The sequence below is a fragment of the Macrosteles quadrilineatus genome, unplaced genomic scaffold (genome assembly GCF_028750875.1).
Source record: "Macrosteles quadrilineatus isolate MER2022 unplaced genomic scaffold, UCM_ALF_1.0 Scaffold_7__1_contigs__length_78375512, whole genome shotgun sequence".
Taxonomy (NCBI): domain Eukaryota; kingdom Metazoa; phylum Arthropoda; class Insecta; order Hemiptera; family Cicadellidae; genus Macrosteles; species Macrosteles quadrilineatus.
This window is the reverse complement of record NW_026542600.1, coordinates 36589663-36605282: the sequence shown is the minus strand read 5'-3', so window position 1 is coordinate 36605282 and position 15620 is coordinate 36589663. Positions and strand designations below refer to the sequence as shown.

The 15620-nt window shown below is 34.7% G+C and overlaps 1 protein-coding gene across 6 annotated transcripts in view; it reads right to left on the bottom strand.

The window, feature by feature from the left end:
• The window catches only part of LOC128997853 (guanine nucleotide-binding protein G(q) subunit alpha), a 74082-nt gene extending 72978 nt beyond the window's left edge, over positions 1 to 1104 (bottom strand). For 2 of the 6 annotated variants that reach the window (XM_054423618.1, XM_054423617.1), the window contains exon 1: positions 98 to 1096. In XM_054423618.1, coding sequence (XP_054279593.1) covers positions 98 to 215 — 118 coding nt within the window. In that variant the 5' untranslated portion in view covers positions 216 to 1096. Of the gene's footprint in view, positions 1 to 97 lie in introns of all 6 variants that reach the window. The other 4 variants (XM_054423622.1, XM_054423620.1, XM_054423619.1 and 1 more) reach the window with 4 other exon arrangements.
• Positions 1105 to 15620: the final 14516 nt, after the last annotated feature.

The window sequence follows — 15620 nt, the reverse complement described above, 5'->3', positions numbered from 1 at the left end:
AATCGTTTGATAAACCTTATCAACCAACAGCCAAGCCCAGGATACAGGCTTAAAGAATTATAGGTTAAGGCAAAAAATATTTTTTCAATTTACTTACCCAATAATAATAATTTGAGCTCCCTCCTTGCATCTCGTTTATCCCTCCGAAGTTGCCGTTCTATTTCTTGATTTATTCTTTTCTGCTCCTTCGCTTCTTCTGACAGGCAACACGCCATGTTTTGGCCTAGGCTACTCCGGAGGGTTGCTCACCCAATATTATCTTAATATTCCTATATTGCCTGCCGTTTTGGCCTCGTTGATCGACCCTTTTATTAAACACCGCTCACTCCCACGAAGGAATGAACATAAAATAAACGAGGTTTTTCACACGATAAACACTCATACACATGCACACGCACTCACACTTTTGATTCCCGTGGAAGGGATCACTACTACACTGTCCACTGCCACTTGGGTGTGGTGGGTACAGACGACGCAATAGTCTGTCTGCTCGAACCTTACCCGACTGAAGTACTTTTCTGCGGTATAACACTTTTATACTGGAAGCCCTTTAGCGTCACCTCACGAAATCCTTTTACACAAATTCAATTTAAGAAGCCAATCATTTCTACGTTCACGTGTAAAGTAACAAGATTAAATCGAGTACAATCGGCCAGGTTTCGAGGGAGGCGATCCCTTGTTAGCCACTTTTTACTTTAGTATTGAAAACGACAAGTTTTGCACCACGATACATGAAAACACAAATAAGGCAAACTTAATTCTAGCTCCATCGAAAACACACAATAACACCCGTGTACCCGCACAATAGAAATTAAAATATACGACTCGGTGTACAGCAGACGCCTCTTCACAAGATGGCGCTGGCGCTCAGTTCAGTTCAGTCAGTTTTAGCCGTAATAATCCCATAATGCCACAGTTCGAAAACATAATACGACAAATTCAGCGGGAATATTTGAACAGGATAAGAACAAATTTCTATTATTCTGAAATAGAGGGTCGCCCAATATAAAGTAGTTCGAATAGACTTTAAAATTAATATTTAAAACGCATTTATAGCAATAATAAGATCAATGTGTGAACTCAGAACTGTCAATGAAAATATTTCAGACCGTCTTTATATCTGTCACTGGCAGCCTCACCCATTTTCAGTTTGCTTAAATACTTCAGACTCAGACTGTCTAAGAGCGCAGCACTGTGAACTCTGTATCGGTTCAGCGTTTCTCCACTACAGCAGCACCTTACAATCGATCCTAAATCTGCGGATAATGTCATCATGGTCAAGACACTGTAAATCCTAAGCTCGACGGTGTAATTAAAGTATTGATCACTCATTTAAACAAATTGCTGGTACTAAATATGTTTTTTTCGAATTGCATGTAAACAATGTAGACATTAAAATCAAATGCTGTTTAGAAACATGGGTGTTGAGTTTTTAAATTGTCCAAGTTTATTATGTTTTTTGTATTTATTTTTAGAGTTTTGTTTAGGCCTAACTGCAAAGTTCCTAAAAGTATGTGCTTTTAATAACAAACATTATTCATAAGAAACTTAAGTTCTTTTTAATTTTACTATTAAGTTATTAACTTCATTTTATATTTTTGCAATATAAATAAATACCTTTTAAATGAAAGGAACTAAGTCAAAATACTTTTCCTAGAACTAGACTCAGCTTTAAAAAACCCAGCATTTGTTTCTAATTAGTTTAAAGCTTTTTATTTTAATCATATTTTAATTTATATACTTTTATATACACTTTTTTATAATTTTAACTTAGCTGAAGGTTAGAGGAGACTGTACAAAAAAAACTAAATTGGTCGTTAACTGTATTTTTTATCACTGTAGTGGTAATGTATCTCATGAGAGGACAGAATTCTTCAACAAGATAAGAGGAGATAAAGAAAAATACCCCCGCCGCAGCAAACCTGCAGACTAAGCGAATTTCAACTTGTCTGATTACATTTCTACTCAAATATTTCCAGAAATAAGACATATTTATTCGCAATTTAAATAACAATAGATTTAATAAGTGAACTTGGGTTTGCTGCTACAGGGAAGGTAAAAAGAGTTTTTGACCATACGGCAATAGTATAAGATGAAATAAATAACTTTGCAAAATTTTATCATCATACATCCATAAACAAGTAAACTACAACAGTTTTAATTTTCTCATTAGAATAACATGGGAATTTTAAAATACACTATTTTGGAATTTTCTCCGTGACCGTTGGGCATACAACAGCGCTTCAATATACTAAATTGTTTCTTTTTTTAAGCTCTACAAAATGGTTTTAAAAGAAATTGAATTTTTTTTTGTTTTTAGTGTCAAAATGGAGAAAACCCATTTTTACCCCATAAAACACCCCATAAACCCCCGTTCCCATGGTCCGATTATGCTGGTTCGCAAACTCGTTCGAATAAACGTAGGTTTACACGTTTGTACCAAATTTCATTTTTGCTGGAGATATCGCGCTGACATATATACAGGATTAGTAAAATGTGTGGAGACCCCCTGTTACTTTTTTAACGGCCCATACTAGAAAAACTAAACTCTGCACACCTTTATGGCATGTTATGAATTACTTTTTGGGCATAACCGCCACTATTTATTTTTATTTTTTTATTTGAAGGTCATAATAAAAGAAAACTAACAACGCAAACTAGAGGTTTCTATCTTGACACAGTAAAATATGGCAGCCAATTGAATATAAAACTGCAAGTTATTTCTGATTTCTAAAGATTTCAATCAGCTTCCATTTTTTACTAGATTGAGATAGAAACCTTTAGTTTCTGTTGTTAGTTTTCTTTTACCAGGACCTTCAAAATGAGGGGTCACTCAATGGGGCTCATAATTAAAAATTTTTGAGTTTTCCCCAAAATCCCCCATTTTGGGTTTGGGAACCAAGTGGCTATTAGGCTTAAAAAGTACTTCATAACATACCAAAAAGGTGTGTAGAGTTTAGTTTTTCTAGTGTGAGCCGTTACAAAATTTACAGGGGGTATCCAGACTTGGAAAGCTGCAAGTTAAATTTAACTTCTGAGAATTTCAATTGACTGCCATTTTTTACAGGATTTACATAGAAACCTCTAGTTTGCGTTGTTGGTTTTCTTTTATCAGGACCTTCAAAATGAGGGATCACTCTATGGGTCTTTGCATTTGAAATTGTTGAGTTTCCCCCAAAATCCCCAATTTTGGGGATGTACACCAAGTGGCGGTTATGCCCAAAAATTACTTCATTACATGCCATAAAGGTGTGCAGGGTTTAGTTTTTCTAGTATGGGCCGTTAAAAAAATAACAGGGGGTCTCCACACTTTATACTAACACTGTATATATATATATATATATATGAATTTGGTCCCGGGTCCAAAACCAGGTCTTACCATGAGTACTACGGTAATAGCTCATTCCCTATATGGGAAATTCGCTAAAATTGTATACATGAATGCAATGTGAAAGTTAATTCTATTTAAAAATAAATAAATAAATATAAAGTGAAATAGAAAATGAAATAGAAAGTTTGAAAATTATCGTTTTATACACAAATCCGAAAGCAAGTCTTTGCCGAAATTTCTGATATTTTATAGGAAATGCGCCGATTCGCGCAGAGCTTTTGATATCATGATCGTATCACGAATCTGCAAAGATTTCGCGTTCGGAAAATTCACGATTTTGCCGTGATTTCGGAATACGATATTGAGACTTGATTATGATATCTACGGGACCACGGAAAATATTCAGGATGTTACCGTGATCATGGATTCTCCCTTCATAAAAATAACACTCATTACAATTGCAGCTTGTAATTCTAAATTAAATGAACTAACTACTGAATATCTAACATTTCCAGCCGACCGGGAAACTTTACCCGGGGACTATGCCCGAATTTGGAAGACAGGACAACAGCCAGTGAATGGTTTGTAGGCTACATACATTTCGAAAAGTGCCGGATATTTAAATGTTGTACGAGTTCTCGATAGCATATCGCTGAGTGTCCATTAATTGTCGACTTTTATGTCAGTTCGTTTCTTCACGTCATCACGTCCAGTAAAAAACCCGTAATCGCGGGACTATGTTGCCGTAATCGCAAAAAGTTGCTCACGAGATGTTCCCGTTGTCGCTTTTCTAACGTTGGTCTTTAGTTTAGTTTTAAACACATAATTAATTACCTAATGTACTTTAGTACAAATAAATAATAAAACTAACACTAGAGCGCCGTACCCGCAAATCTACCGATGCCGCAGCACGTATGGGGTAGTCGTATTCCTAGTTATAATATAGCTCGGGGAAGAGATTGACACCATGCCTCCCCCAACCACCACTTTTGCAGAAAACTTTCCCAGCTGACCTGAGGTAAATTGAATTCCATGTTTACCATCCAGTACATGTCTTACAAGAGATAGTCGTGTTATTTATATTACTGAAAAGTCATGTTCATTGTTAAGCGGGTTGTGTCAACTGGCCTCGCGTCACTTGTGCACATATTACTTAATGTTTATTTCAATGTCAAGGGTTTCATTTATTTTAATGTTAGTTGTTTATAAAAAAATATGATATTTGGGTTTGATGTTTATCTGTCACATTTATGTTATTACCTATGTCAGGATTAGGAGTCAATCAATATCTTTCAGTTTTTATTGCATAATCATAATGAAAATGTAATCATTACCTGTATTTTCATTTTTTAGCAACCTTGACCAGGTAACTAAAACGTTTCGCGTTCAAGTTTTGAGATTCGAGATTCGGGATTCGATTTTTTATGTTTCGGTTTTGGTTTCGAGATTCGAAATTTCTGGTTTTGACCATCACTAGTTTATATTTTGAGTACTGTTTGTACCAATCAACAAGATGAACTATAACAATTTGATAAAATATAGGGTTTAAATTAAAATGTTTTACTGTAACATCACTGTAAATTAGAGACAGGAGACTTACTGAAACCAACTGATGGAAAGTTGTCTGAGGAATTGCGCATGCAACTGAGACTAAACTATGACTGGACTGTAAACACGGTGGCACATTTTCGATCTTTTCTCCGATCAAGAAGGGAGGTCGAAGGGAGCATGTTCGATAGTGTGTCAGGGGCCCGTACACCGATTCAGACGGCGAACCAGACATCAGGTCGAGCAGGGAGAAGAACGCTTTGGAGGTGGTTTTTTGGCGAAAGATCAAAGAAAAGATCGGTCCGATGTACGATGGTGTGTCCTGGTATATTTTTGTACGCCCTCGCGAGCGCCGCACCGAACGTCCGCCTGCTCTAGCGTTTATAGTTCTAATTTAATATGACAATTAAACTCTTTAATTGGTATATTAAATAATTGGGTAATATTTTGCCGTAATATTATAGGCATCTATGTTGTAATTTGTTTGTTTGTTAAGTCAAGGTTTAAAATGCATTTTAAAAATTGAAACCGTTAAATCAGTGATATCAATAATGTTAATTTTGAATTAAGTAATTGATGTGATACTTAAATTCTTCCAAATTAATATAAACATTAATATTATTAAAGGCAATTAAAATGATTATCCTGTAACGTGTTATTTCATGTTTTATTACTGTTAGCGAATTTCCCTATAGGGAAGTATAGCTATATTTAGGTTTGTTATATGTAGGTGAATCCAAATAAATGCACTGTAAGACCTGGAGCCGGGACCGATGTAATTTTTCCTTTTGATGTCCCTAGTATGTGTTTCTGTGCTAGAGGCCAAAACACTATTCTTCAAATTTTTATATTTGTTCAATTTTGATGAAATTTGGTTTCAAGATGTAAGGCGGGATAAACTTGAATGAGCTCACGAACCAGCATGATCAGACCATGAGATCAAGGTTTTGCCCCGGGGGGGGGGGGTTTATGGGGTAAAAATTTGGGGTTTCCATTTTTGATTTTTAAAACACAAAATTCCTCAATTTCTTTCTAGACTATTTTAAAGGGCTTAAAAACAAATCATTTAGTAAATTGTCTTTGTACTGTTATTGGTTGTGGAGAAAATACAAAATTTGTTAATTTAAAACTTCCATGTTATTCTTATGGAGTAAAACGTTGTAGTTTGCTTTTTTTATAGAAATGTTTTGATTAATCTTGGCAAATTTATTTATTTTATATTAAGCTACTAATATTTTACTAAAAAACACACTTTATTAGCCTCCCGTAGCAGCAAACCTAGGTACTCGTTAAATCTAAAGTAATTTAAATATTGTAGTAAATATAGGGGTAGGGTATAGTAGAATGTTTTCTGTGCCCCACCGCAGCAAACCTACAGGCTAAGTGAATTTCCACTTGCCTAATTGGAGTTACACTAAAATCCCTATTTATATAGCATTGGTTTGACAAGTACTTAGGTTTGCTGCAACAGGGAGGGTAAAAAGCGTTTTTTTGTAAAATGTAAATAGTTTAGTATGAAATAAATACATTTTCCAAATTTGATCTAAATATGTTCATAAACAAGCTAACTACGACAGCTCACTTATTCTCCGAAAGAATAAAATGGGGATTTTAAATTTACAATTTTTTGGAATTTTCTCCGTAACCATTAGGTGCATAAAATGCTTCAATATACTTAACTATTTGTTTTTTAAGCTCTTCAAAATGGTTTGGAAAGAAATTGCTGAATTTTATGATTTTAGGGCCAAAATGGGAAAACCAATTTTTACCCCATAAACCAACGTTCCAACCAACGTTCCATATGTCTTATCATGCTGGCTCGTGAAATCGTTCTAATAAATGTAGGATTACACGACAAAATTTACTTAAAATCGGATCATTTTTGCTCGAGTTATCGTGCTAACGGACATACGTATAGTATAGGTATTACAGGGTTAATAAAAAGTCTGGAGACCCCCTGTACATTTTTACACGCCCCATACTAGAAAAACTAAACTCTGCACACCTTTTTGGCATGTTATGAAGTACTTTTTGGGTATAACCGCCACTTCGTGTACATCCCCAAAATGGGGGATTTCGGGGAAAACTCAAAAATTTAAAAGGTAAGACCTTTTTTAGATTAGGTGGGGTTGGTGTTCTACGGTAATAGCTTATTTATTGAAAATTTTCTAAAATGTACCAAAAATCTGTTTGATTGAAAAAAATTGCAGCGAACACTTTTTAGAATGTTCACAACACTAGGCTAAATTAAGTAAATTAGGAGCAATATTTCGATTTTTGCAATCAATGTTTCGACGTAATATGCCGAGCAAAATGATGCTTATGCCTAAATTGATTGTGTTTTTTAGGACCTTTAATCGTCCGGTGACGACAATGTACCCCGCTACATTTAGCATGAATAAGTACTATCGATGACGTGACCGGCTGGTTAAATTAAAAGCCGAATGAAGGAATCTAACTTCGTTGACCCAAGGTAAATCATACGCATAGTTTGTAGCGAGAGCTATTTGATATTATGATTATATTCTTCTTAATTATTAACGATTCTTTAAATTAACCACTTAAATAACATTCAACAGAGTTATTTAAGCAAACCATGTACAAATTACAAATTTATGTGCAACTAAATTTGTTTTGTCGACGAGTTAATACAATATATATTATCAATAATTACAACTCCCAAACGAAACTGCTAGCGCAAGAACTAACCTGGAAGAACTAACCTACCCTTGTATCACAATCGTGATCTGCCTTACCACCACGGCAAGGTGGGTCCGAAGCCAGTTAGCCAATTACCTTTTCTAGCAGTCTTGCTTCAAAATTTGTTTTAATTTTCACCATAGTTTTGGTTTTAAATTTTGAACCATAAACCATTAAATATTTGACACGCGACTAAAAATATAGGCCTACATTTATATCATACAACTTGCTACTAAGGAATTATTCAAATCAACAGGATGTTCAAAAAAGTTGGGTATATAATATTCGTAGTGATTTCTTGGGTCAAAATAAAGAGAAAATCATCAATAAATTTTTTTCTGAAATCGCTTTGTCAACCAAATATCAGCCATTTTGTATTTTTTACTTAAACATTTTTAACTTTGAATTTTGTCAACTAATATTTATGAAACTTTGTATGTAAGTTAAGGTAGAATAGACCCATGTCAGAAAGAAAATTCATCTTGGTTCAACTTTAAATTTCAAAATGGCGGCCATTTCAAATGTTTAAACTTAAAGGTACTCAAAAACAGCTAAATTTATGAAAACATGTCTAGAACACTTTTATTTAGCATTTTAAATTCCCTATCAAACGATGCCAATTTCAAAAAGATCGAATTAGAAATAGCTTAAATATTACAATCTTTAGTTGTAAAAAGGGATAGAATAAGGCAGAAGCTAGCCAGGTTTGCCCCATTTTACAGATAGTAATATTTCAGCTATTTCTTATTCGATCTTTTTGAACTTGGTATCGCTTGATAGGGAATTAAAAATGCCAAATAAAAGTGTTCTAGATATTTTTTTCATAAAATTAGCCATTTTTTGAATAATTTATTTTTTTTTATGTAAAATGGCCGGTATTTTGAAATTGTAAGCTGAATCAAGATGAATTTATTTTTACTATAGGTCTTTTTTATCTCAACATACCTACCAAGTTTCATAAATATCGGTTAAAAAATTTCAAAGAAAAAAATCTTTATGTATTTTGTTTTTTCACATTAACATAATATGTTAATGTGAAAAAACAAAATACATTAACATATATATGTGTCCGTTAGCGCGATAACTCGAGCAAAATTCACCCGATTTTGATTAAATTTGGTACAAACGTGTAAACCTACGTTTTCTTGAACGAGTTCGCGAACCAGCATGATCGGGCTATGGGAACAGGGATTGATGGGGTAAAAATAGTTTTTTATCCCATTTTGACCCTAAAACATAAAATTTTGGAATTTATTCCCAACCATTTTGTAGAGCTTAAAAAGAAATAATTTAGTATATTGAAGCATTGTTGTATGCTTAATAGTTAGGGAGAAAATTAAAAAAAAGTGTAAATTTAAAATTTCCATGTTATTCTTATGGAGAAAATTGTAAACTGTTTTAGTTTACTTGTTTATGAGCATTTTTTGATAAAATTTGGAAAATGTATTAATTTCATACTAAAATAATAACATTAAAAAATGCTATTTAATAGGGAATAAATGTGATATTTGTAAGGAGACATTTTAGTGTAAATCCAATCACGCAAATGGATGGTGGAAAAGGAATCACTTAGTCTGCAGGTTTGCTGCTGCGGGAGAATTTGAACTTATCGTTTGACAGGGAATTAAAAATGCTAAATAAAAGTGTTCTAGACATTTTTTCATAAAATCAGCCGTTTGTTAGTAATTTGTAATTTGTTGTAATTTGTTAGTAATAAATATGAGGTGCAACCACATAGTAAATGGATGCAGCTTCCCGTTTTTTCCTTTTTCAGTGGAATTTTGTAACAACTTTCTTCTTAAGTGTCATTAGGGCTTAAACAAACAAATAATTTAGATTAGGTTAAAGAGTCTGGCTACATGCCTAAAGGGTACCTACAGAGAAAATAAATAAAACAAATAATTTCTATGTTATTCTTAGGAAGAATAAATCAACTGTTGTAATTTGCAAGTTTATGGTAATATTTTTATCGCAATCGGCATTTTGATTATTTCATACGCTATTATCATTTCATTAAAACACAAATATGAAAAACAAACCTAAGTGCTTATTATGTTTAGTGGTATTTAAATGGAAAATAAATATGACAATTTCAAGGGAATGTTCTAGTGAAAATCCAACGAGGTGAATACAAATTCGAAGTCTGCAGGTTTGCTGTGGCAGGAGTATTTTACATCTATAATTGTATTTCAAGAATTACAACACACATTATATAAAGGTTCATCAAAATGAGCCAATGGCCATGTCTAGATTTGAGTTATGACGGGTTTGAAGCCTTCCCTATTGTATTTGTAGAGAAGCCATAATAGAAACCCTCCTAAATCTAGTTACAGAATGAGGTGTAAATGTTGGTCAATATTATATAGGTCAAGGCCGTGATCGCATACCTATTTACTAAATGTTTAATCCACTAAAAATCACCTTTGATAATGTTTTTATTGCTGGAAAATGTTATTTTTCCTACAGTTCAGTTACCTGACAAAGTGGGCTTCTTTGCACTGATTTTAGCACTTTTACTTACTTTTGCCGCACTCCGCAGTATTCCAACCAAAGAACACAAATCAGCGTGCTTTAATTAGGCACGTAATATGCTTGAAAATAAGTTGGCAGTAGATACTACGACCACAATCAGCTGGTGCAGCGTTTCCACATAGCTTGGATTTGACCTAACCTAAAATGTGTTGAATAATGTTTGAAACACTTATTATTTATATGTTTGATAGTAAAATTAAAATGTTTACGCCACACTACATTATTTTGACGAACTTCCCACGCAAGGATTTTGTTCAGAAAACAGCTGTTTGCCGCCAGCTTATTCAAATGGGGTTTCATTGCGTACTACTGTACTGTAATGAGTTTTACCGGACACCAATCAGCTGATTATACTGTATTTAGGTGGAAATTCTTTACTAGCTTGATAGGTTTTGATTTACACATTGTTCATCAAACTTTATTATTCTTCCAAGTCACCCCACTACTCTCAGCGCTCGGATAGTTGGAAGGGGTGCGGTATTCAGTGTTTGTGACCTTGAACAATGGTGCAGAGACACGTCACACTCACACAGTGTTATTCCGATTGCAGTCGACGTTGTCTTTGTACATCTTATGTAAACTATTTTTCCTACAGTCACCCGACAAAGTTGGCTTCCTTGTACTGTTTATAGTACAGAAAGCTGCTAATTGCTGCATATTTATACTTTGCCGTACGGTTTATACTTTGCCGCACATCAGGATTCCAACGAAACAACACAAAACAGCGTGGTTCTATTATGCACGTAATCCGTGTACGCTTGGAAATAGGTTGGCAACACTTAAAGATGATAATACTATGAGCAGCTGATTGACTATTATAACTACGATTTAACCTGTCATTTCGTGTTTATAGTTTCGGTATTTCTGAACTTTCTGGACTTTTCTTTTAAACGTTTTTAAAACATTTCTACGATCTTAATAAACAAGAAAATACCTTTAAAGCATTTATTTTAGGCGAGGAAACCACTTCAAATTACAAAAACATACGGAACTATATTCTCAAAACGCGGAGCACATTTCTTGCCGAGGAAAAATAGCGGAGTGATACGGACCGCGGGTACTACTTTCAACTTTCTCTAGGGCACCATTTGTGTTGCCAGCTGAACCTAAAAACGTGTTGTATGGTGTTTGAAAGACTAATTATTTATATACTTTATAGTGACTGTAGGAAAAATATAATGTGTAACACGAGTGAAAAAGGCCTTTGCTGCACTCGAGATCATTCGTGCGTGAACATTGCTCTCGTGTGCAGCAAAGTGCCACTTTCACCACTAGTTACACAAATAACTATTTATACGAGACGAGCTTATATACCCGTGCTTTGCAATGGGGAGAGGACGCGAAAGACAATAATACTGTTCTTTAGATCTGTTGCATAATATATGCATATATTTTAATTTTAGAATAAAATCTTATTTAAAAAAAAAAAACACACTTTAATTTGATGTCATTAGATCCAAAAGAATATAACAACATACAATGAAGTATACAGACTGTCCCAAAAGTCCTGATTAAATTTAACTTTTGGGACAGTCTGTATAACTTTTATACTATATATATATATACTTATATACAGTGTGTAAATTAAGTCTTGAAACAAATCTGTATTTTTTTTAAACCGAAATAGAAAGAAATATTCTGTTTGTGGCGTTGACTGTTAACAAAGGTTCCGTAATTTGTTACATCAAAAATATTTTTTAACCCCCCTAACAGGGCAGTGCAGTGGGTTACTTATTTTAGGGGGTTGGGGTGACTTATTATTTTCAAATTGCAACCCAATTGAGTGGACCCCTTATTTTAAAGGATCTGTCAAAAGAACACAATGATGCAAACCTATCTCACCCCTAGCCAAAATGACAGGTATTCCAAGATTTAATTTACTGTACTGTAAAAAGCACAAATTTCACAAATATGGAAACATATTCTGTATTTTTAAAACCGTAATAATTAGAAATATTCTGTTTATGGAATTGATTGTTAACATAGGCTCCACAATCTTTTAAATCAACAATATTTTTTTTAACGGAATATTTCTATCTATTTCGGTTTTAAAAATACAGATTTGTTTCAAGACTTAATTTACACTACTACTTACTTTTATACTTATATACTAGTAGTCCGGGTCTGGGTGCTTCCTTCTTGCTGGAAAAGGCATGAGCCAGTTGGGAAGGGAAGAGTGAAAACCCCCTACAATCCCCTTACATATATCGAGTATGTTGGACACGGCTGGGAAAGTCCTCAAGAATCTTTTCCTGACTGAATTCAGCCGTGGTTATCGCGGGAGACCTCCTCGAGTACGACTTCAGGAAGGGGCGATCACTGGTCGACGCTCGTGAGAAGTTGAGGCGAGCCGTGATGAGGGCTAGGATTTTAACCACTACATACTCTTATATCGTTGTCACTTGGATAAAATCCATTGGTGATTTGGCAGGATTTGATTTTGAACCCGGGACCTCTGGGACCGAAATCCCGTGCTCTAATCACTAGACCAGCTCGCTCCCCCATAGAGAGGGAGGGTAGTTAGTTTGCTAACCTGCCAACAGAGGCAATACTAGCGACTAGGAGTTGATGGAGACTAAGATGCGGCGACCAGTGACCCATGGCCCCCACAAGGGTGGGGCTGGTGCAACTCTGGTCACAGGGCCCGGGCCCTCAAGGGGCCCGGGCCTACCCATTTTTTTTTAATTTTTCCCCAATTGAAGATCACTTTACAGCAGATCATAAATTGAAGATAAAAAAATAATATAAATATTTTACAAAAAACAAAGTTTAATAATTTAAAATGTATTAATTCTAGATTCTAAGGTAGTTTATATTTAAATACTATAGGTGCGTATGTACTATACAACAGCAGAACAGCCAGCTCGGGCCCCAGTGGCCGGCTCCACAAACTCCCTCTACCCCTTCCTCCCGCCAGGCGCCTAGCCACTCCTACCTCATTCCCCCCATAATAAACAAAGTTTGGTTTTATAATTGAACTGATAGTTTCAAGAATGAATCCTTATAGTTATAAGTTAAAATAAAATTTGTAAAGCATTGAAAAATTGACGTACTATGTACCATAGCTAAGGTGACCAGACGTCCCGTTTAAGGGGGACTGGTCCGTCCCGACAAATCCTCTCGGGATGCTTATTTGTCTCGTTTTATCAACATTTGGTCCCGGTTGCACTTTTATGTATGGAATATTTCAATTAATAATTGCAATCTAGGTTATTTGACACAAACTTAAAAATTCTTTACTTTTGGAGTTTTAAAAATATATGAAAAATTGCAATAATTTTGACCTAAGTTTTCTTCCCAATTTGCTCGGTATAATACTGTACTAAAGCATGGATTGGATAGCATCGGCATCGACAGCATCGGTCATTCTCGGCACTACTAGTGCACATTTGTTTTTCTCCGTGACTACTCGCGCAAGTTCGGCAGCTCGCATCCACTCCCAAAAAATGTAGTATTGTTAAAATTCTTGATGAAAATTGTCACTAAATAAAATATGATTTCATTGGTGTAAGCTGTTAAACTCGATTTACGTAAGTTTTTTTCCTACTCCATATTACAAAGTACAATTATAGCAGTTAAGATAGCCAAACCCTTTTACAGGGAAATAAAAAAGACAAAATATTAATAGGCATGGAGCTTTTGTGTATTGATATAACAGTTTTAATTGCTGAATTCCTGTAATTTTAAGTCTTATAAAACTCATTGAAGAACTCTTTTCTTCCTTAAAAAAGGCTGCAAAAGTGCCATTTACCACTCACAAATTTAATACCTAGATTGCCTTTAAAACTCACTAAAATACATGACATTTTCAACATTTTCCCGGGGGAGGACCCCCGTACCCCCCCCCTCTATGCTGGGGGGTATTCCATACCCCTCCGACCCCCCGGTTGGTAGGGGGGCCCGAGCCAGATCCTGGTAACAGGGCCCACAATTAAATGTGGGGGCCATGCGAGTGACCAGTGATGAATCATTTCCAAATGCCTGTTGCTCGTCAGCCGTCAACTTGGATCGTCTTCCGCTCCCGAGAAGATATCCGGCGTCAGCCGATATTCGAATCCACTACTCGGAATATTGTTAAGTACCTATGGAGTACCTTGGCTCAGTCCATTAGGGCTCTTTTCGTTCCGAAGATTATTTTATTTAATTATCGTGATACACAAACAACAAAACCAGCTCATATGAAGGTATCTCTTTTTTCTTTATTTCATTACCGATCAGCTGGTATGCATCGGTCCAGTTATCTGTGAGGCTTAGTGTTATTTATAATGTTTTGTAGATAAGATGTAATATGGGTTTTCGTATCCTCAAACAGCGTTTGCAAAAACGCCAAATTGAGACTTATAATTCAGTTTTAAAAATCTTTGTACGACTAAAGCTAGAGTTCTACATGACCGATTTTGTTAATTAATGGGTAGTTGGAAAGCCTGATTCGTGTAGATTTGCAAAAAATTATTGTGATTTTATTAAACATTCGTGGTTAAAAAGTAAAAATAACAAAAATACATTATAAACTGTTTTTTAATTTTTTTGTTTTCAAGTTTCTATATGTAGCCTATTAGGCTGCCTTTATTGTGTATTTTCGAGAAATTGATAATAGTAATTTGTAGGATATTGTATTCTCTTTCAGAATGTCACCCTCCACTTTGGTTGATTTAAGGTCGATCTAAGCAACCTCCAAATGTATAGTTGTTAGAAAGTTCCGAATTAATTTTTGTTCAACTTTGTACAACTAAATTTCTACTTATGCTGGAGCGATTTTATGAATTAATATGCGAATGAAAATCTGTATCCATGTTGATTTGGAGATAATTATGAAAGTTTTTTTAAAAGATTTATTGCAGTAATGGGTTTGCCGGTATGCATAATCTAATCATGTGAAACACGTGTTAATAATTTTACCTACGGCCGTTTTTTACTTTCTCCCCCTATACATGTATATGGAGAAAGTATTGTTTTCGTCAAAATTTTCGAGTTTGAGTTTTGATTGGATATATCCGTTTTGGGTCCCCCTGAACCCAAAAAAGTGGTTTTCGAAGTGATGTATGTGTGTGTGTGTGTCTGTATGTGTACAGAGCTACAGACCACACCTGTAGTCCGATTTTGGTGAAATTTGGTATGTAGGTACTAGTCCATGGTATTTCCAGGCGTTTTATTTTTATTTTTTTAGAAATTTGGATTTTAATGGGGATTTTCCCATAAAACCCATAAAATAACGGAAAAATCGAATTTCTCAAAAATGGTCCAAAACGATTTTGATCAAATTTGAGTATGCTCTAGCCCTTTAAATTCTGAACAAAATGGTTTAGCTCCCATTTCTGTAAACATTACGGTTCAAAAGTTATTGTAAATTATGTTATTTTCCCATAAAAATCCCCATAAAATACAAGAAAATCTTATTTTTGAAAAAACCCGGTTTAGATTGAAATTAATATGTGATATTCCTCATAATTCCAAACAACATAGTGCAACCCCCCATTTCTGTAAAAATTATGGTTCAAAAGTTATTATA